General features: G+C 65.1%; 2 protein-coding genes across 2 annotated transcripts; both read left to right on the top strand.

Annotated features, from left to right (window-relative positions):
* The first annotated feature begins 1,032 nt into the window (after positions 1-1,032).
* Positions 1,033-3,901, top strand: GLTP (glycolipid transfer protein). Its single transcript, XM_059827840.1, has 5 exons — positions 1,033-1,135; positions 2,099-2,160; positions 2,460-2,593; positions 2,925-3,075; positions 3,399-3,901. The coding sequence occupies exons 1-5, from the start codon at positions 1,033-1,035 to the stop codon at positions 3,579-3,581; spliced, it is 633 nt and encodes a 210-aa protein (XP_059683823.1). The 3' UTR covers positions 3,582-3,901.
* A 4,428-nt stretch (positions 3,902-8,329) lies between these two features.
* TRPV4 (transient receptor potential cation channel subfamily V member 4) lies at positions 8,330-14,291 on the top strand. Its single transcript, XM_059827712.1, has 15 exons — positions 8,330-8,706; positions 9,745-9,917; positions 10,147-10,299; positions 10,533-10,673; positions 10,786-11,084; positions 11,355-11,534; positions 11,609-11,767; positions 11,902-11,994; positions 12,192-12,265; positions 12,376-12,541; positions 12,768-12,834; positions 13,074-13,390; positions 13,511-13,638; positions 13,877-13,998; positions 14,152-14,291. The coding sequence occupies exons 1-15, from the start codon at positions 8,330-8,332 to the stop codon at positions 14,289-14,291; spliced, it is 2,589 nt and encodes an 862-aa protein (XP_059683695.1).
* Positions 14,292-21,353: the final 7,062 nt, after the last annotated feature.

The raw sequence follows: 21,353 nt of genomic DNA, 5'->3' as shown, positions 1-21,353 counted from the left end.
GCTGAGCCGGGAGGTGCCGAGCACCCGGGGACGGGGCCCGGGCACCGCGGGCGTCGCCTCGGCGGAGGCGGCAGCTCCCCGCGTGTGCCGCCGTGGTGACAGCGGCCTGGTGCCAGCACCTCCCTGCGAGCCGGAGATCGGGATCGCCCCACGACCCGTTTTTCCAGAACAGCCGGTGAAAACACCGGATTGGGGGCCCTGTCAGCGGTAAATCCCCTCCCTCCGCACCCGTCCCCTCTCCCCACACCGCCACGTCCCCCTTCTCTCTCCTGCTGCGGGAGGGGGAGCTCACCCTGCCCCGGCGGAGCCTGGCATCCTTCCCCCCCCAGCCCTTCGCAGGGAGGATAGAGTTGACCCCTCCCGGTCAGCCTCGGTTCCCCAGCGCGGGCCCGGCCGCGCCGAGGCCGCGAGGGACGCGCCAACCCAGCCATCTGCTCCCCATGAAAAATTTATCTCCCCTAAATAATTAACAACCCCCGGCCTGGAATGCTGCACCCGGCCGGGGGAGGAACGGCCGCTGCGGGGCCCGAGAAGGCGTAAACAACGGCGGCGGGGGGATGCTCCCACTTCCCCCCCGCTGCCGGGGCAGGGCCCGGGCGGCCCCGACCAGGCCGGGGCCGAGCCGCGCTGCCCCCAGGCCGCGACGGGGGATGAACCAGGGCGGGTTGAGCGGCGAGGTGAGGCCAGGCGGGCCGGGGTGGGCAGTCCGGCCTACCCCAGCGCCCAAAGGGGCCCCCGCACCGGCCAGGCCCGGGGCCCGGGCCCGGGGCTGGAGACGGAACCGGCCCAGGGGCTGAGGGGGCTCTGAGGGGAGCGCGACCCCGCCCCTCAGCACCGCCCCGCCGCGCCTCGAGGCCCGACCCCGCACCCCGATTGGCGGGCGGGCGCGCGGGCGGTGCGCGGCCATTGGCCGGAGCGGCGGAGGGCGGGGCGCGGTGGCAGCGGGCTGCAGGGTCGGGCGGCGGGGCCGGGGCCGGTGCCGCTGCCGGTGCCGGTGCGGAGCGGAGCGGGCGGTGCGGGCCGGGCCGGGCCATGGCGCTGCTGCTGGAGCACGAGTTCAAGCCGCTACCGGCCGACAAGCAGATCGAGACGCTGCCCTTCCTGGAGGCCGTGGCGCACCTGCCGCCCTTCTTCGGTGAGCCCGGGCCGGCCGTCTGCGGGGCGGCGGCTGCGGCGGGGCCCGGCCCGGTACGGGCCCCGCCGCCGCGTCCAGCCGTGGCCGTCTGCGGGCAGAGGGCCCTCGGGCCTTGCCGGTGCAGGTAGCCCCTCCCCGGTTCCGCGTGCCCCCCCCGCCCCGGTCCTGGGTGCTCGCTCCCGCGGCTCCCTCGGCCCTGGGTCGTTCCTCCCCCCCCGTCCTGGGCCCCCGGTGGGTGCTCACCCCCGGGCCCGGCTGCTCCTCGCTCCGGGTGCCTGACGCCCGCCGGGGGAGGCAGCCTGCTGGGGCCGGGGTTGCCTCACGGTCCCGTCAAACCTGCCGAGCAGCCCCGTTGGGAAACGTCCCGCTGACCCCGGGGCCCCACGCCCCGGCAGAGCCGCCGACGCCGCAGCGGGGCCCGGCCGCCTTCCCCCGGTACGCCCCGGCCGGAGGCATCGCCTGGGGCCGGCAGCTCCCAGCTGGCCCACGGATCCCACCCGTGGCCGCTGGCCCCGTGCCGGGGCCGTGGGTGTGAGCTGGCGTGGCCACCATCGTGCCACCACGGCCGCCCTCGTGCCGCCACGGCCTGCGCCGTCCCGCTGCCCTCCACAATGTCGGCTATTGTGTGACGGCTCCGTGGCAGGGCTCGGCCGGGCAGGACACGGGGCTGCCTGCCTGGGGACGGGCAGAGAGGGTCCTGTGCCCGTCGGGCCGCTCCGGACCGCTGCATCGGGGCCATGTCCCGGAGCCGGGGGGTGGCGGGGCCGGGGCGGGAGGCAGGGCTGCCCGGATGGTCGGCAGCCGCTCGCCGTGGCCGTGCGTGAAGCCTGAAGAGCCCTTTGCTGGCAGGAGTCTCGGTGCCTTGGCTGTGGATGAGGTGAAGCCTGTTGGTTCCAACTCGGGACTTTGCCGTGTCTGCCATGTCCCCTAATGACTAATCGTCCTCCCTCCGTGTTCCCACAGATTGCCTGGGGACTCCCATCGTCTACTCGCCAGTCAAAGCAGACCTGACGGGAAATATCAAGGTAGGCAGGGGCGCAGGAGGGCTGGGCGGGGTGAACCCCCAGGCAGAGACACCGTGGGATTGGAGAGGCAAGACCTGGAGGCGTTTAAAAAGGGCTTTTCCTCCCATGGGGGCTTTTGGGCTCAGCAGCGGCTCGTCTTGGCGTGTTTATTAACGAGGTTCCCTGGTGAAAGCACCGTTTAGCAGCCGCAGTGCTCACCGCAGATGCCACATTTCCCCACACCGCAGCCGTGAGCATCAGCCCGCTGCCGCTCTGCCCGCCAGCTCCCGGGAGCCAACCCCTCTTCTCTGCCCTCTCAGAAAATCCGGGCAGTTTACGACTCCAACCCCGCCAAGTTCAAAACGCTGCAGAACATCCTGGAGGTGGAGAAGGAGATGCATGGCTCAGCCTGGCCCAAGACGGGCGCAACACTGGCGCTGATGTGGTTGAAAAGGTGACTCACGGCGTCGGGGGCTGCTCCGGGCCGTGTCCTGGCACGTGGGGAACCTGTTGAACGCCGGCCAGAGGCTGCTGCGGAGAGCATGGGCCCGGCTGGTCCCTTCGGGCTGGGTCTGGCCGGGGCAGCATGGGGTGCTGCGTTTCGGGGGGCACAGCCGGCACGCTGGCTGCACAAGCAGGGGCAGGTATCAGCCTCCTGGGGAGGGTGCGCTGCCGGGGCTGGGGGTTCTTGGGGGGCCTGGATGCGCCGGGCTCAGGGGCTGCCTTGCTGGAGGCTGGGGAGCAGCATCCCCTTCCCCACCCCGACGTCTCCGCTCTTCTCACAGGGGCCTGAAGTTCATGCTGGTGTTGCTGCAGAGCATCTCCGATGGCGAGCGGGACGAGGAGCACCCGAACCTCATCCGCGTGAACGCCATGAAGGCTTACGAGATCGCGCTGAAGAAATACCATGGCTGGATGCTGCAGAAGCTTTTCACGGTGAGCATTCCCGTCTCCCCAGAGGAAAACAGCCTTTTTTTAAGCCCAGCTGCTCCGTTAGTTGCCCCGAGCAGTGATGTGTTTTAGGGGAGTAAGGGCTTGGAAACATGGGAAGCTGCTCATCTATTTTGAACAGTGTTTCCAGGGGATTCTCTCTGCACACCTCTGCTTCTCCGAGGGTCCAGCCACCATCCTCAGGTTGTTCCTGTGCGTCTCCGGGCGCTTGGAGACACACAGGAACAACCCAAACCGGGGTCCTGCATGTAGGATGGGGAGGACTTTGGGCTTGTGGGAGCCTTACAGCTTCTTCCCCTGTTTTACAGGGTTCGGTCTACGCTCTCCCGTACAAATCGGATTTGCTGAAGGCGTTAGAGAAGGGTAAAGAAGTCAAAGAGGAGGAAAGCATTGAGAAGATTCATCAATTTCTCTCGAGGGTCACCCCCATCCTGGATGCAATTTATGAGATGTACACGAAGATGAACGCCGAGCTGAGCTACAAAGCCTAAAGCTCGCACGGACTGGCAGGGCTTAAACAAGGTGTGACGGGTGCTACCTGTGTCTTAATCGCTGAGGCAGCTGGGGCGGCTCCTGGCTGTCAGGTGACTTTGATTCTTATCTGGATCTGCAGTGGATAACCTGTTTTCTTAAAAAAAAAAAAGGAAAAATTAATTTTCTATTGAGAATACAGCAATAAAACAGTTGTACCCCACGTCATCGCAGGATTTCCCAAGCTTTTGTACTAAAGAGGAAAAACAAGTGTTTCTAGTCCTAACCGCCGGGTTTATGTCTACCGCAGCACCGGGAATGAAGCGTGGCTGGCGGCAGCGTCCCGCCGACACTGCCTTGGCTCTGCCCTGACTCTCGGACTGCACCTCTGTGCCGCACCCGGTACCCGCCGCGTGCCGACAGGCGCCCGATGCCGCTTGCCCACTGATGGGCGCCCAGGTGAGAAACTTCCCGAATGATGCCGGCGGTGCCCGTGGCAGAGGAGACAATGACTTTCCCGGGTGACCCCAACTCCTCCAGCGCCTGCGTGGGAGCGAGCCCCCTCCGCCAGGACGGCCGCACCGGCTGAAGCCGCGGGACTGTGCCGGCGCGGTGTTTCTGGAAGCACACGTTGCCTTATAAACCGATGGCCTTACGGCGCTGCCGAGCCCCGCGCCGGCAGGGAAGCAAAATTTAATAAACTCCCGGTAACCTCAGCCTGGGCAGCTGTTTTGGGGCTGTTCCTGGGGGGGCTGTTTTGGGGAGGGTGTTTTTGGGGCTGTTCCTGGGGGGGCTGTTTTGGGGAGGGTGTTTTTGGGGTTGTTCCTGGGGGGGCTGTTTTGGGAAGAGAAATTGGGGGGGCTTTTCCTGAGGGGGCTGTCTTTGGGAGAGTTTTTGGGGCTTGTTTCAGGGAGGGTGTTTTGGAAGGTTGTTCCTGGGGGGGCTGTTTCGGGGAGGGTGTTTTTGGGGTTGTTCCTTGGGCGGGCTGTTTAGGGGAGGGTGTTTTGGGGCTTGTTCCTGGGGGGGCTGTTTTGGGAAGAGAAATTTGGGGGGCTTTTCCTGGGGGGGCTATTTTTGGGGCTTGTTTCAGGGGGGTGTGTTTTGGAAGGTTGTTCCTGGGGGGGCTGTTTTGGGGAGGGAGATTTGGGGGGCTTTTTCTTGGGGGACTGATTTCGGGAGAGTTTTTGGGGCTGTTCCTTGTGGGGGCTGTTTCAGGGAGGTTGTTCTGGGGGGCTTGTTTGGGGGATTTCTTTGGGGAGGCTGTTTCGGAGCTGTTCCTGCTAGGGGGCTGTTTCAGGGAGGGTGTTTCGGGGGGTGTTCCTGGGGGGGGCTGTTTTGGGGAGGGTATTTTGGGGCTTGTTTTTGGAGGCTGTTCCTGGGGGGGGCTTGTTTCAGGGAGGGTATTTTGGGGCTTGTTTCGGGGAGGGTGTTTTGGGGCGCTGTTTCGGGGAGGGTGTTTTGGGGCGCTGTTTCGGGGAGGGTATTTTGGGGCGCTGTTTCGGGGGGGGCTGTTCGTGGGGGGGCTGTTTTGGGGAGGGTGTTTTGGGGCTGGGTTTTAGAGGGTGTTTTGGGGGGCTGTTCTTGGGGGGGCTGTTTCAGGGAGGGTGTTTTGGGGCGCTGTTTCGGGGAGGGTATTTTGGGGCTGTTTTTTGGAGGGTGTTTCGGGGGGCTGCTCCGGGGGGGCTGTTTCGGGGAGGGTGTTCCGGGGGTGCGCCGGGCCGCTGCCCGGGTGCCGGCAGGAGCGGCGGGGGCGGGCGGGGGCCGCTCCCGCAGGCGGGTCCCGGTGCCGCCCGCCCCCGGAGCCGGGGCGGGGAGGGGCCGCTCTCCGGGAGGGGCCCCGCGGCGACTCGGCGGCGCCGGAGCCTGCGGGACCCTTCGCGGGACGAGCCGCGGTAGGGGCCGGGAGCGGGGCGGGGGGCGGCACGAGCGTGGGGGTGTCCGGGCCAGGACGCAGGTACCGGGGCGGGACCCGGGGCAGGATGGACCCCCCGGGCAGGACCCGGGGACCGGGGCGGAATGGATCCCGCGGGGACCAGGGCAGGATGGAGCCCCCGGGCAGGATGGAGCCCCTGGGGCCAGGACAGGGCTGCGGGCTGAGCGGGGCAAGGTGGGGTGCAGCCCCACGGGCTCCCCCGGCACCGCGGGGTCCTGACCTGTCTGGCCAATTTTGGGGCTCACTGCTCCGAGGGTGGGGTGCCGGGTGCGTGCCCACGGGGAGCTCTGAGGAGGGGGATACCGAGGGCTCTGACACGCAGCCGTCGGCCCACGCCGAGTTCATGGCTCTCACCAGGGTGAGCACGGCCCCAGCGGTGCGGTTTATTTTGGAAGGTGGCTGGTTCACTCCCGATGAGCGCTTCCACCGGGGCTGAGTGTGAACACGATGTGGTTTCAGTGATTCACTCCCACCCGGAGCCCTTCGTGCTTTAGTTTGAGGAACACTTGTGTGGCAAAGGCTGCACCACCCCCAAATGGGGCATCCTCCCTGCCGCCGGCCCAGGGCATATCCCTGTGCGTCCTGGTGTCTGTGCCGGTGTCCGTGCCAGTGTCCATGCCCCCATGGTGGGCTGGAGTGGGGGATTAACTGGGGATACTGGTCTGGCTGGGAGGTAACTTGGCAGAAAGCTGGGGAGAGGTGGGAGTGCACGTGGGGGAGCGGGTGGGAGGGTTTGTGTTGGATGTGAGAGCCGGGGCCGTGCCGGCGAGCCTCGGCACGCAGTGAGCTGCGCCTTGACTCATTTATTCCATGGGGTGAGGAAGTCTGAAAAATAAAAACCCAAATAACTAACAAGCCAAATAAAACCCCATTGACAACACCTTTCCTGGCAGCGGCTGTGCCCGCGGGAGCGCCCGGGCTGACGGCACCGGCCAGCGAGCCCGTCATTTCCGACGCAAGCTTCCTGCCCCGGTCGCTGGCGGCAGCACCACCGGCTCCTGGCCCCACCTGTCCTTTCCACTTGTCCCCTCACTTCTGCCCCACGTCTCACTGGACTGGAGCCCAGCGAGCATCCCCGGGGCTGCCTGCCGCCCGGCCGAGTCCCCTGGCTGATGTCCTTAGCTGCTTCCCATGGGGAACCATGTCCTGTGCCGGTGGCTGGCTCCCTCGCTCTGCCGTGGGCTGCAGCCGCGTGTGACAGCCCGTGCCGTGTTTGGGCTTTTCCCTAAAGCTGTGCTTGTCCCGGGGCTGGGATTCCCAGCACAGCTGAAGAGTTAGGTGCTCCGTCCCCACGCACAGCCCGCAGGGTCGGCGTGCTTGGCAATCCCCCCTTCTCTGTTGCCCAAGGACAAATCTGCCATGCAGAGGCCCGTGTTTCCCCGGGGTCGGGGTGTGGGACCTGCGCACTTTGGCAGGTGCTTGTGGAATTTCTTGCAGAGACGGAGATGGCAGGAAAAGTCAGCAAAGAGGAGAAACTGTGTCGGCTCTGCGGCTTGCCCCGTGTCTCCCAGGGCTGCACCATCCCCGCTGGGTGCCACCCAGGGCAGCAGGGAGGAGCGGACCGCTGCCCAAGGCACCCCCCCTCCCCGCTGCAGTGGGATTTTGGGGCTGTTTGCAGCCCTTGTCCCCTGTGTCCATGGGAGCATCGTGGGGCCCCGCCATGGGGCTGCCATGGGCGGCTGTGGGACACGCTGCCTAATTAGAAGCACGTTATCCGGCAGAGATCCCTGCCCGCCCCGGGAGGGCCCAGCCTGCCATTATGGCTTGTTGTACAAAGCTGCAGCCCAGCAGAAAATGATACGTTTCTCGGCTGCTTTTTCTGTCCCGGGATCCACAGGGAGGGCTGAGCTCCCCGGAGGCAGGAGCTGGGCTGAGCCTTAACGCTGCTGAGTGTCGCGGGTGCGTTTGCATGGCAAGTGGGGCTGGGGGACAACCCGGGGTCGCTCCCCTGTCTGCCCTGCCTGTCTGTGCCCCTGCCAGCGCTGCCTGCCCCGAGGGACCTGGTGGGCCAGGCACGGCAGTGCCGTGGCGTGGTGTGGTGCTTTGCTCTCCGCGCCGGTAGCGCGGCTCTCCTGCAGTCCCGTCTCCCTCTGGGCAACCTAAACCCGTAATTTCTTGTCCTAACCACTGCTCCTGGCCTCCCGCGGGCTGCGGTCCCCCTGTGCCGTGTCCGTGCCTCTCCCGGTGCCCAGCGTGGCCATGCCGGCACAGCGGGTGCCCAGGGCCAGGTCCCACCAAGCCCCCCGGGGCTGCCAGAGTGGTGGGGCATCGGGGACCAGCCCTAGTCCCCCTCCCAGCCCCACTGCGGTGGCAGCTCCCCACTGCCTCCGCACACTTCCCTGGACGTGGGGTGTATCCCAGGAATGTTTTCTTTCCTTGGGCGGCAGATCCGAGTGCACAGGGACTGCTCTGTGCCCTGTCCTGGGCTGCACCCAAGCCGACCGCAGCGGGGAGAGGCAGCGGGGCCAGGCTCGCCCTCGCCCATTACGGCTGCGCTTTGAAGCCGGCAGCGCCGCAGCCAGTGGGGCCTCTGCAGACGTGAGGGGTCCCCACAGCCGGGTAGGTGGGTGCCGAGGAGAGCTGGAGCAGGCAGGACCGGCCGGGTGACCCTGGGCTGCGGGGGGGTCCTGCTGGCCCCATCCACTGCCAGGGTCGGCGTGGGACCTGCTGCCACGCGGGGGCACGGTGCCCCGTGGGAGAGGATGGGGAGGGACAGGGGTTATTTGGGGATGACACTGGGTTTTCCTCTGCCAGGTCTCCTGCTCTCGTGGAAGGAGCTGGGGGTTGCAGCCGCCCAGGCAGGCTGCTCGTGCCTGTCCCCTCCGGCCAGGGAGCATGGCAGATGCCGAAGACCCCCCACGCGCCGTTGGCGGCGATGCCGGGGAGGGCCCGGGGGATGACGGGTCCCTCCAGAATGACTCCTTCCCGCTTTCCTCACTGGCCAACCTGTTTGAGAGCGAGGACAGCCCGTCCCCTGCTGAGGTGGCCCGGGGCCCCCCCGGTGCTGGGGATGGAAAGCAAAACCTCCGCATGAAATTCCAGGGGGCCTTCCGGAAAGGTGCCCCGAAGCCCATGGAGCTGCTGGAGGCCACTATCTACGAGTCGGCCGTGGTCCCCGCGCCCAAGAAAGCCCCCATGGACTCCCTCTTCGACTACGGCACCTATCGTCACCACCCCAGCGAGAACAAGCGCTGGCGCCGACGGGTCGTGGAGTGAGTACCGGCATGCCCGTGCACCCTGGTGCCGGTGGGGAGTCATGGGGTGGGGGGCACCCCAGGGGCGTGGGGTGCAGCACAGGTGGTATGGGGATGCCCAGCAGCTGGGGACGGGGCCAGACCCCCCATGGCTCTCCAAGTGGCACTTTGGGGTGCTTTGGGCAGGGGGTGCCATGTACACGGGGCAGCTCCCAGCCAGTGCCAGCGCTGGGCTGTGCCATGCCACACCATGCCATGCCGTGGTGTGGGTCTGCAGCCCCACGGTGCCGCGGGGCCGGGAGCACAACTCGCCTTCCCCCTTGCCGGTGCCGTGAAAGAGGCTCTGTGCGCCCAGCCGCTCCCCTGGCCGGTGCGGACGTCTGGCTCCCCGGCATGAAAGGGCTTTTCAGGAGGGCCTCCACCCTCCCCGCGCCAGGAAACCGGAGCCGGGGGGGCAGCCCGCAGCCAGGCGCACAATGCCCGTCTGTGCCAGGCACCTGGGGTGGCCATCGTGGCCCCCAACCACTGTCCCCACCCCAGGGGTGCAGCCTGGCTCGGGGCAGTGGGGTCCCCCCGTGCCCCGGCGGGAGCTTGGTCCCCTGGGAGGGCAGGGATACCCCCCGTGCCCCCAGCCCCGGAGATCCCTGGCTGGGGCAGCCGCTGTCCCTCCTCCCTGCGTTCCCGGAGCTGGCCGGTTGTCCCCAGCCCGTTCCACTGCTGCCAACTGCTCCAACCGGTCTGGCTTCGCCTGTGGCACTGGAGCGCGGCCGAACCCATGGCCCATCCCTGCTGGGGGCCCAAACTGCTGCAGCACCCGGCCAGGAGCGGGCAAGGTGCCCATCGGCCCCCGTGGGCGATACTGGGAGGTGTGATGCTGGGAGCACGGGGCTGCTGTGGGTGGGGACGCTGCCCCGGCCCCGTGGGTGACCCCAGCCCGGGGTGGGGGGACGCAGGTGCCTGTGCCCTTCCCCAGTGGCTGAGCAACCTCGAGCTCATTGCACGGGTGGGAAACCGAGGCAGTGGCTCTGGTTCCCAGCACTGGCGCTTCTCCCACAGGAAGCAGGCACCAGGCACGAAGGGGCCGGCTCCCAACCCACCCCCCGTCCTCAAGGTCTTCAACAGACCCATCCTCTTCGACATCGTCTCCCGGGGGTCCCCGGCCGGCCTGGACGGGCTCCTCTCATTCCTCCTCACCCACAAGAAGCGCCTGACGGATGAGGAGTTTCGAGGTGAGCACCTGGGGCTGGCCCTGCCCCGGGACCCCGCAGTGCCGCGGCTGTGCCGTGCCACCGGTCGTCCCCGCGGGGATGGTGATGCACAGCCCTGGCACAGGGGGCTGTGATATGTGGCGCCCAGGAGGAGCTGGGGATTTGGCCAGGGAGTGCAGGGGTGCGGGGCTGGGCACCCCCTTAGCCTGGGGGGTCGTCCCAGCCCCCCCTCAGCACCCTCTGCTCCCAGAGCCCTCCACGGGGAAGACCTGCCTGCCCAAGGCGCTGCTCAACCTGAGCGGGGGCAGGAATGACACCATCCCCCTCCTCCTCGACATCGCTGAGAAGACGGGCAACATGCGGGAGTTCATCAACTCGCCCTTCAGGGACGTCTACTACCGAGGTGGGGGGGCGTGGGGCCGCTGCCAGGGCATGGGGGACCCCAGGGAGGTTTGGGGACCAGAAAGTGAGGACTCTGGGGAGGAGGGAGGATGCTGGGGAGGTTGGGGACTGGAGCAGTGGGGACCTGGGGGAGGACGGAGGGCTGGGGCACCAGAAAGCGAGGACCCTGGGGAGGATGGGGACCCGGGGGAAGTCGCGGGGTGAGGCAGGGGCTGACGGGTGCCGGCGGCGCAGGTCAGACAGCCCTGCACATCGCCATCGAGCGCCGCTGCAAGCACTATGTGGAGCTGCTGGTGGAGAAGGGAGCGGACGTGCACGCCCAGGCCCGCGGCCGCTTCTTCCAGCCCAAGGATGAGGGTGGCTACTTCTACTTCGGTGAGTGGGGAGGGAGCTGGTGGGTCACCCAGGGGGAACCGGCTGCACCCCGGGGATGCCCCCGCGGTGGGGCGAGGGCGATGGGCGCCCCGACGGCGTGCTGTCCCCGCAGGCGAGCTGCCCCTCTCGCTGGCCGCCTGCACCAACCAGCCCCACATCGTGCACTACCTGACGGAGAACGGGCACAAGCAGGCAGACCTGCGGCGCCAGGATTCTCGCGGCAACACCGTGCTGCATGCCCTGGTCGCCATCGCCGACAACACCCGCGAGAACACCAAGTTCGTCACCAAGATGTACGACCTGCTCCTCATCAAGTGCGCCAAGCTCTTCCCCGACACCAACCTGGAGGCGCTGCTCAACAACGACGGCCTCTCCCCCCTCATGATGGCTGCCAAGACCGGCAAGATTGGGGTACGGTCACCCCTCCGGAGCCAGGAGCCATCTGCCCTGCCATCCCTGGCTGCAGAAGCTGCAGCGTTCTGGGGGGCTGCCCGCTGCGATGGTGTCCCTGCACCCTGGGAGCACCCCAGCCCCCCTGGGGTGCAGGGAGTGGTTTGGGGTGCTCAGCAGCGGGAGGGGATATGCCTGGGGTGGGGTGGGGTGGGAGGAGAGCAGGGTGTCCCGAGCAGGCAGGGGCCGGGTGCGGGTCTGCCCGTGGGCGAGCGGTCCTCCCCCCGGCAGATCTTCCAGCACATCATCCGGCGGGAGATCGTGGATGAGGACGCCCGGCACCTCTCGCGGAAGTTCAAGGACTGGGCGTACGGCCCCGTCTACTCCTCCCTCTACGACCTCTCCTCGCTGGACACCTGCGGGGAGGATGTGTCTGTGCTGGAGATCCTCGTCTACAACAGCAAGATCGAGGTGCGCAGGGGCTGGGGGGAACCGGGGCAGGCCATGGGGCTGGGTCCCCGTTGACGGCACCCGTGGCTCACCAGAACCGCCATGAGATGTTGGCTGTGGAGCCCATCAATGAGCTGCTGCGCGACAAGTGGCGCAAGTTCGGGGCCGTCTCCTTCTACATCAGCGTGGTCTCCTACCTCTGCGCCATGGTCATCTTCACCCTCGTCGCCTACTACCGCCCCATGGAAGGCCCCGTGAGTCCCGCGGCACCGTGGCACAGCCCTGTGGGCCAGTGCCTCCTGGCAGAGGGGTTTGCTGGGACTCTGCCCCGAGCAGCTCTGCCTGCCCTGGGATGATGGAGCAGCTCAGCTCTGTCCTTTCCCCGCAGCCCCCTTACCCGTACACCACCACCGTCGACTACCTGCGCCTGGCCGGGGAGATCATCACCCTTCTCACCGGCATCCTCTTCTTCTTCACAAACGTCAGTGTGGTGAGGCGGGGGGGTCCTCCCGTGGGACAGCCGAGCCCTCGTGGTCTCCATGCAAGGAGCGACCCGAGGGTGACAGCCCCGTGTCCCGAGGCATCAAGCCCCTGCCGCGATGTCCCCCAGACGCTGGGACCTTGCCACGCAGGGGCTTGCTCCCCTGACCCCCCCCCACCTCTCCCTCTCTCCCCCAGATCAAAGATCTGTTCATGAAAAAGTGCCCAGGTGTGAACTCCTTCTTCATAGACGGCTCCTTCCAGCTGCTCTAGTACGTGGGGAACCCCCGGGGCCTCCCCGAGCCACGGCACCCCCGGGCTCGCAAGGGGCAGTAGCCGGCGGTGGCTGTCGGTGCAGGGTCTGACCCTGGCTCTTCTCCAGCTTCATCTACTCAGTGCTGGTGATCGTCACGGCGGGGCTGTACCTGGGGGGCATCGAGGCGTACCTGGCCGTCATGGTCTTCGCGCTGGTCCTGGGCTGGATGAACGCACTGTACTTCACCCGTGGGCTCAAGCTGACGGGGACCTACAGCATCATGATCCAGAAGGTCTGGTGGGGTCGGGGGATCTTCTCCTTCCCCAGCAGGACTGGTCCTCCTATGGATGTGCGGCCCAAAAGGAGGGTCGTCCATGCTTTCTTTAGGATTTCTTGTGGCTCACCAATGCCCTGATCTCAGCCCGGTGGTCCCTGCAGCATGGCTCGGCAATGCTGCCCCGGCACACGGCTGGGCGCCGTGGTCCAGCACATCTCACCCCCCTCTCCGTCACTTGCAGATCCTCTTCAAAGACCTTTTCCGCTTTCTCCTGGTCTACTTGCTCTTCATGATCGGCTACGCATCAGGTAGGCACCTGGCTGGCGAGCCGGGGCTCCGGGGAAGGATGAGCCCTGCGGCACAGCACAGCACAGCCGGGCAGGGGGCTGCGGAGCCCCCCGCTCCGTCCCACCTTCCTGCGGGCTCAGCTTTTGCCTTCTTCTGTGGTGGAGAGGGGCTTGGCTGGCGTGGAGCCGTGGGGGCCTGTTGTGGACCCTGTCCTTGATGCTGCCCGCGTGGACTCGCCACCCCTGTCCTTCTCCCCCAGCTCTGGTGTCCCTCCTCAACCCGTGTCCCAGCAGTGAGTCCTGCGGCACGGAGCAGGCCAACTGCACGGTGCCCACCTACCCCTCCTGCCGGGACAGCCAGACCTTCAGCACCTTCCTGCTCGACCTCTTCAAGCTCACCATCGGCATGGGTGACCTGGAGATGCTCGAGAGCGCCAAGTACCCCGGCGTCTTCATCATCCTCCTCGTCACCTACATCATCCTCACCTTCGTGCTCCTCCTCAACATGCTTATCGCTCTCATGGGTGAGACCGTGGGCCAAGTCTCCAAGGAGAGCAAGCACATCTGGAAGCTGCAGGTACCACCCCAGGAGCTGCACTGCAGCACCCCAAGCTCCATCAAAGCAGCATCGCCTGGGCGAGGGACCCCCCATGTCTCCGTTGCCAAGTGGCTGAGGGGTCCCTGGTGTCCTTGGCAGTGGGCCACCACCATCCTGGACATCGAGCGCTCCTTCCCTGTGTTCCTGCGGAGAGCCTTCCGCTCGGGGGAGATGGTCACCGTGGGGAAGGGCACCGATGGGACACCCGACCGCCGCTGGTGCTTCAGGTAAAGGCAGGTGCTCTTGGGAGCCCTGGGGAGCCGGGGACTGGGACCAGCTGAGCCTCTCCCACCGCAGCGAGCAGCATTTCGGGGTGCCGGCGCCATGCATTCGTTTGCTGGGCAATTTGTACAAATCCGGAGCTAGGTGGCATTGCTGGTGGTGGGATGGCGCAGGGATGCAGGGGCTGCTGCCCCGGGTCCCAGCCGCCCCGCGCAGCACCTCCAGGTCTGACCTTCCCCGCAGGGTGGACGAGGTGAACTGGTCCCACTGGAACCAGAACCTGGGCATCATCAGCGAGGACCCGGGCAAGAGTGACACATACCAGTACTACGGCTTCTCCCACACCATGGGCCGGCTGCGGAGAGGTGAGCGTGGTGCCGTGGGCTGGGAGCATCCCCTGGGACACTGCTTGCAGCCTCTGATGAGCCCCAGGAGCAGATTTGCGTGGCGTGGGGCTGACCAGGGAGGGGGGAGCAGCCACATGCTCCCAGCTCTGACAAACTCCACCATCTCCACAGATCGCTGGTCGACGGTGGTGCCGCGCGTGGTGGAGCTCAACAAGAGCCAGCCAGAGGAGGTGGTGGTGCCGCTGGGGACCGTGGGGACGGCGGAGGCGCGGGAGCGGCGGCATGGCCAGGCCTCAAGCTCCCTGCTCTAGCACGGCGGCGGTGCTGGGAGCCGACAGACTCTGCCTGGGCCCCCGGCATGGCGCTGGCACTGCCAGCAGAATTGCAGACTGGGCTGGACGGTGCTTGTCTGCTCCTCAGGGATTCATGCAGCCTCCGTCCCTCTGGCAGCCACTGTCCCGCAGGTGTCCAGCCTGGATGGGGGGTCCTGGCCCTGCCCCGGTGGAGCTGGGGGTCTCCAGCTCGTACAGACGAGCTCCAGCGCCGCTGCTTCGCTTTGCCGAGCCTGGGCCGTCAGCCGTGCCAGGAACCTCTGCCACAGGCAGGGTGCGGGGAGCGCGGCCCTCTCTGCCCACCAAGGCCAATGGTTTTTGCCACACGTTTTTGCACAAGATTTATACAACTATTTATTTAGTAATAAAGACTGACCTGCCACTGCAGCCTCCTCCTGCCTTTGATTTTGGCTGGGACAGCATCACTGCAGGCAGGTCTCCGGGAGGGAGGCAGGAGCCTGCTGCTCCCTGCGCTGTGCCGTGCTGTGCCGTGCCATGCTGTGCCGTGCCGTGCCGTGCTGTCAGGCAGCGGATGGCCACCTCACATGCTGAGCTCACACTCCTCTGCAGACAGCCCCTCTCCTGGTGCCCTCTGCGGCCTGGAGCCTGCTGCCAGCCCCGCAGGGCACCGTGATGGTACGGAGCGGGCAGAAGCCCACAGGACATGGGGCAGAGCACCCGGCACCTGCTGAGATGGGCAGGGCTGCACCGAGCAGCGGGTGGGGGTCGTGGCTGGCTGCAGCACCCGGCGTTGCCCTCCCGGCCTTGGCTGCTCTGCTCAGGAGATGGGGGAGCCCGGCTCTGGCAGCCCCGCGCTCATCCGGTGGTGCATGGCCAGCAATGCACGGCTGCCATTGCACAGCTGCGGTACATGGGTATGGTGCAGGGCTGCAGTGTATGGCTGCAGTGTACAGGTGCGGTATGTAGCTGTGGTGCATGGCGATTGTGCGTGGCTGTGGTGCACAGCTGCGGTGCATGGCTGCAGTGCAGAGCTGTGTTGCAGGGCTGCGGTGCATGGCTGTGGTGCGCAGCTGCAGTGTAGAGGTGCAGCACATGGCTGCAGTGCATGGCAATGGTGCATGGCAGTGGTGCAGGGCTGAAGTGTGCAGGTACAGTACATGGCTGTGGTGCAGGGCTGTGGTGCACGGCTGCAGTGTAGAGGTGCAGCACATGGCTGCAGTGGAGGGCGGTGGTGCAGGGCTGTGGTGCATGGATATGGTGCATGGCTGTGGTGTGCAGGTGCAGTATATGGCTGTGGTGCATGGCTGCAATGTAGAGGTGCAGCACATGGCTGCGGTGCATGGCTGCGGTGCATGGGTATGGTGCAGAGCTGCGGTGCAGAGTTGCAGTGCTCAGGTATGGTGCATGGCTGCAGTGTGCAGGTGCAGCACATGGCTGCGGTGCAGGGCTGCGGTGCAGGGCTGCGGTGCTCAGGTATGGTGCACGGCTGCAGTGTGCAGGTGCAGCACATGCCTGCGGTGCAGGGCTGCGGTGCATGCCCGCGGCGCACGGGCGGGGCTGCGGTGCCACTGGAGGGCACCACACTCCGTGCCGTGCCGGGCCGGCCCCGGCGGCGAGGGCGAGCCCGGGGCCGGGCGGGGGGAGCCGCTCCGGCGGCGAAGCGAGGGGCTGCAGCCGAGCTGGGCACCCGCCCCGGCCCCCCTCCGCGCCCCGCGCCCCGGCCGCGGCTGGGGAGCGGCCTGCGGGCCGTGGGTCCGCAGGATGAGGCCGATGACCCGCTCCTGCCCGGCGGCCCTTGCTGTGCCCTGCTCTCGGGCGGGGAACGGGGCTGAAGTTTGGGGCCTGGGGGGTGCCCGGCCGGAGCGGGATGAGCTCCCGGCGGGATGGGCAGCGGGACGGGCAGCACGGCCTCGGCAGGATGCCCCCCACCCCATCGCATCCCACCCCATCGCATCCCATCCCACCCAATCCATCCCCAACCCCACCTCATCCCACCCCATCCATCCCAATCCCACCCTATCCCACCCCACCCCATCCCACCCCATCCATCTGCAACCCCACCGCACCCCATCCCCCCCCATCCATCCCCAACCCCAGCCCACCCCATCCATTCCCAACCCCATCCCATCCATCCCCCAACCCCATCCCATCCATCCCCTCCCCATCCCATTCCACCTCACCCCACCCAACCCCATCCCATCCATCCCCTCCCCATCCCACCTCACCCCACCCAACCCCATCCCATCCATCCCCTCCCCATCCCATCCCACCTCACCCCACCCAACCCCATCCCATCCCATCCCATCCCTTCGCGCCTCTTTAACCATGACGCTCCTTTTCTGCTCATCTCCCTTCACAGCCACCTGCAAGGGCATAGATTCCTTTTGCAGCTGGACCTTGCGCAGGTCCGAAGGAGCGATTCGGGTGGGTGCTGGCGGCGGCTCAGTGGCACGGTGGCACAGTGACATGGCGCCAGAGACCCTGGCCAGGGCCCTGGAGGCAGCCCAGCTCAGTAAGCAAATGATATAGCAGAAAAGGGGACACTTCATCTTCAAACTTGATTACTCGCCGTTAGCTTTAACTGCACTGTCTCCGTTTAAATGTGATTTACATATATCTCTCATATTGTGGTTTAAGTATTTCCCCAGGGTGAGGGAATGAATAAGTTTCATTATCACTACTTAGGCGAGGCTGAGGATTCAGCTCTTGGCTCACGCTGCATAATCGAATGAGGAGCTGAGCCGGCTCACACTTTCACGCCAGCTGTTATTTGAAAATGATAAACTTTGCTTTCGCCCAGCCGGGCGGCCGGGCCGCACCAGACCTGGGGGCACAGGCTGGGGGAGTCCTGGCACTGGCCTCGGCCGCCCAGTGTGCTGGAGAAGGGTGCTGTGCCGCAGCTGCCCCCGGCTACGGCACTGGAGATGGGATTTTCCAGCATAATTGGAAATAAACCGAATTTTCCCCCTGCCGTGCAAATTCGAATGTCCCAAAGCTGAGGGACCATGTGTGAGCAGGGTTCAAAGCGGTCGGGATGCAGGAGGGGTGGACGTCGCCTTGCACCAGCACCCTGCGCCATCACGCTGGACCCCGCGATGGCTTGGTGGGGATGGGGACACCACGGCCACGGCGGTGACATGCCAGCACAGGGTGCCTCTGCCACCTTCGGGGCTGCAGGGCTTGCCTTTGGCCCTTTTACACCCTGTCCTGCGAAGCCCTGAGCTATCGCACCCTCTGCCTTCAGGCATGGGGGCACCCCGGGGGCCGGCGGGCTGGGGGTGCTCCGGCACGGCCCCCTCCCACCCCCCCGCACCGCCCTGCCAGCGCTGACAAACCCAACAAAGGGAAGAGAAAAGCACTTGTCATCCAGAATGCGGAGCGCGGAAGCAAATTTATTTTTAGATAAATCTAAAGCTTAATTTGTGAAGCTAATATCAATCAAAATGAGAGATGGGTTTTTTTAAGTCCTCTTGCAGCCGTGCAATTTATACTGCCTGTCTCTGCTCCTCACTCTCAAACAGCAAAGGCGGCCGCTAAGTTTAATATCAGCCTCATGCACGCCTGCCTTAGCAATTATTATTATTATTAATTTAATAGGAAGATATTTGCAGAGCAGAAACGGCATCATTTCCCCCCCGGCACGTTCCTGCAGCGCTCGTGGGGTGCTGCATCCCGCCGGGGCGAGGGGCTGCGGGTGGCGGTGGTTTTGCCCTGGGTGCCGGGACGTATCTCAGGGTGGGTCCCTGCCCCATCTCCAGCCGGCATCCGCACGTGCTTCGGGTCCCCACGGACTCACCTGTGCCCGCCGGAGCCGGTGCTGCAGCAGTCCTGGGAGGGACGCATTTATTTTGCATTACACGTTTGAAGTCTTCCCCTGCACAGTGAAATCCTCCTCCGAGAAGGAGCTATCTGAGGGGAGAATTAACCTGCTAAATAATAAAAACCCCGCGCACCTCATAATGAAATGTAATGACTTCGAGACCTGCAAGATGGATCGCGCCGTCGCTCCAGCCGCTCGCCCTGATTTATGGCAATGTGGGAAACGTGATGGAGGCAGCGCTAATGAATCCCCCCCCTTGGAGGGGAACCGGTAACGGAGCAAAGTTTCTCCTGGGGCCCCCCAAAGAGGCTCCTTGCACCAGGCAGCCCTGGCCTGGGTAGGGCCCCCCCACTTTGGTAGCCCCCAATGCACGAGGGGAGGCACACGGAGGGGCTGCAGTCCGCACCGCCGCCCCATGCCCGACACAGAGCGACCCCCCAGCACCGCCGCCGCGCTTCAGCCTCGCGTTTCTTTTGATGTGGCATCTTTTTCACGACAAAGATCTAAGCAAATATTTTCTCCAGCCGGTCTAATTTTAACACGCAGGCAGGCAATGGCACACCCCCCTCCCCCAGTAACAGTAACCTCTGTGAAAATTTCCTTTTGTCCCAATTTCTCTTTGTTCCCTGGATCGGCTGTCACGCCGCTCGCTGCCGGTGACGGAGCGGTCCCCTCCCGGCACGCCATAAATATCGGCAGAACCACGCGCGCCACGGTTGTGGCAAGAGAGCAAACGAGACAAATGGAGCCGCGCTCCCCGGCTGCAGCCATGGCCGCGGAGCGGCTGCGGGCACGTGGCTGCATGGTGTGTCCCTGTCGCCATCCCCATCCCCGGCAGGGCCGGGGGGAACAGCACAGGGGCCAAAAATAAGAATAATAAAGCTCTGCCCCCGGCAAACCAGCCCTCTGCCTCCCTTTAGAGGCTCCCAGCCGACATCCACGGCCGTGCTGCATTTCGGGTGTCTGCCCGTGCCCAGCTCAGGCTGGCGGCTCGGCGCGGGTCGTGGCCACTCCACGGTGGTGGCCGTCCGGCCACGGGCAGGAGTGGGCAGCACTACTCCTACAACCCTGCCGTGGGTTTCCACTGGGACCGGTGCCGCAGCCAGCGATGGCCGTGGGCAAGTTCGGGCAGGACCCGGTTTAAAAATGATCCCAATTCTGCAGGTGGGTAAGTGGAAAATAAAGCAACCCTCGCCCGTGCCCTCGCAGTCGTGCCGGGGTCGCAGGCGGCCACGGGCAGGGGTCCAAGCGGGCAGCCGAGCCCCCGCCGCCCGCAGCCCCCTCCCCGGCCGGGATAACGGCACGCCATATGTCACCGCCGCGGGATGCGGGGGCCAGGGAGACGTGCCCTCTGCCCAGAGCTATTTGGGATTTAATACTATTATCCTAATGCAACCGGCTCATTGTTCGGGCTGGGAAGCTGCCGCCGGGGCAGAGCAGGGGGTGGTCGGTCTGGGTTAGGGGTGAGCAGCCCCTCCGCCGGAGCGGGGCCACCCGAGAGCCCCCCGCTCTGCTCCGACAGCAGCAACCCTCCGGCCGGGGGGAAACGCCATGGCAAACAACTTGCCGCAGCTGATGGGTGGCAGGGGAGATGCCGCCGCCGCACCGGTGGCAGCTGCGGGTGCCGGGATGGGGATGTGGTACCCGAGCCCCGGTGCCCATCACCCGGTCCTCGGGGCTGCGAGGGGCGAGCACCCCGCGGGTGCACGCGGGGCCACAGCCCTAATCCCAAGGGATTTGGCCCACGTGTGCCCACCGCGCCCGGCCACCCTTTGGGTGCGAGGCGGAGGCTGGCGCCGGGGCCGGATTAATGGCTCAGCGTCGTTAGCAGGTTATTTATAGGTGCTCCTCCGTGCCCTAAAAATCTGCGGGAGGAAGGTGGGGCGCGGGGGGACCGGGGGGTCCCGGCTCTGCGGGGTGGGGGGGGGCCAGGGGAGGCCACAGCAAAGCAAAGAGACTCCAGAGCACACATCCAGCGATATCCTGGTTTTACTTTGGGAAAAACACCATCCGGACACACGGCTTGCGGGTTTTGTGTTGTCTTTTTTTTTTTTTCTTTTTTTTTTCATTTGTTTTCTCTCATTTTTAAAACAATATAGTGCAGCCAGCACTTCTCACAGTAGAATATAATGGTCAATTTTAGTATAAAAAAAAACATTCTCAGAGATTTGTAAATGCACTTAGTGCTTGAACAGGCCTTTCAGGGATACAGTACCTCTTTTCCGAGCACAATCACCTTGGGTTTCATCGGGGTATTTTTCTTTTTTTTTCCTTTAAACATCAAAACACTTTGTATTTTGTGGTGCGGAGCCTTTTTTAAATGAATAAATCTATTAAACGCATAATTACACATAGTGAATAACGGACCGTAATGAGCATTTTGGAACTGTTTTTTTTTTTTTAAAAAAAAAAAAAAAGGAGGAAAAAAAGGAGGTATGTGAGTGCCCCCGGTACCGTGGTCGCCTCTAACCCAGAACCAAGGTAGAACTGACAGTAAGGGGAAAAAAAAAAAACCACCAGCCTGGAAGTGTGAGACCCGGGCAGGATCCCGGGGGTGCTACGGGGCGGGAGAGGGGCCGGGGGGGTCCCGCTGGGCACCCGGGGGGGGGGCACCGAACCTCCCGCTTGAGTGGGAATAGGAGCCGGTGGCCAACGCGGGGCAGGGTGGGAGGAGGAGGATGAGGAGGAAGAGGGGTGTGAGGAGACTCTGTAGCAGCCAACACGGAGATGTACAGCCTAGTCAACTAAAAAAAAAAAAAATTAAAAAAAAAAAAAATCTGTTCAAGTTTTCAAGTGTTTTTCTTAAATAGCCTCCAGACTGTCCCCAATTATTAGCTTTAATCAAAGCAGTGCAAGTTACGGACTTCAGCTACAGGTCAGGCGCAAGCTCCCTGCGGCCGCCGCGCCGGCCGGCTGCCGGTGAGCCTCCCGGCCGGCTGTGGCACGGGGCTCTGCCCCCCACGGATCCGGCCGGGCACCCGTAGGCGTGCGGAGCGGAGCCTCCTCTCCCTGGATAGCAGCAACTCGTAGCGATTCCCTGTTCACATTCGTGGAGATAAAATGATTTCTGAGCTATATAGACAAGCGGTCCTTCGTCCTCGGCTTCCAGCGGGTTGCGGGTGTATCCAGTCTGGGGACCCCGGTGAAATGCCAGTGTCCCGGGAGCCCTGTGGGCAGCCGACCCCGTCCCCCCCTTCCCCGTCCCCCCGCCCTCGCTGCCACGGTCCGGTACCCGCGCGGCGCCGGAGGGGAGCGCGGCT

The sequence above is a fragment of the Gavia stellata genome, chromosome 21 (assembly GCF_030936135.1).
Source record: "Gavia stellata isolate bGavSte3 chromosome 21, bGavSte3.hap2, whole genome shotgun sequence".
NCBI classification, from domain to species: domain Eukaryota; kingdom Metazoa; phylum Chordata; class Aves; order Gaviiformes; family Gaviidae; genus Gavia; species Gavia stellata.
Note: the sequence above shows the minus strand (reverse complement) of the source record. Positions and strands in the feature narration are given on the sequence as shown.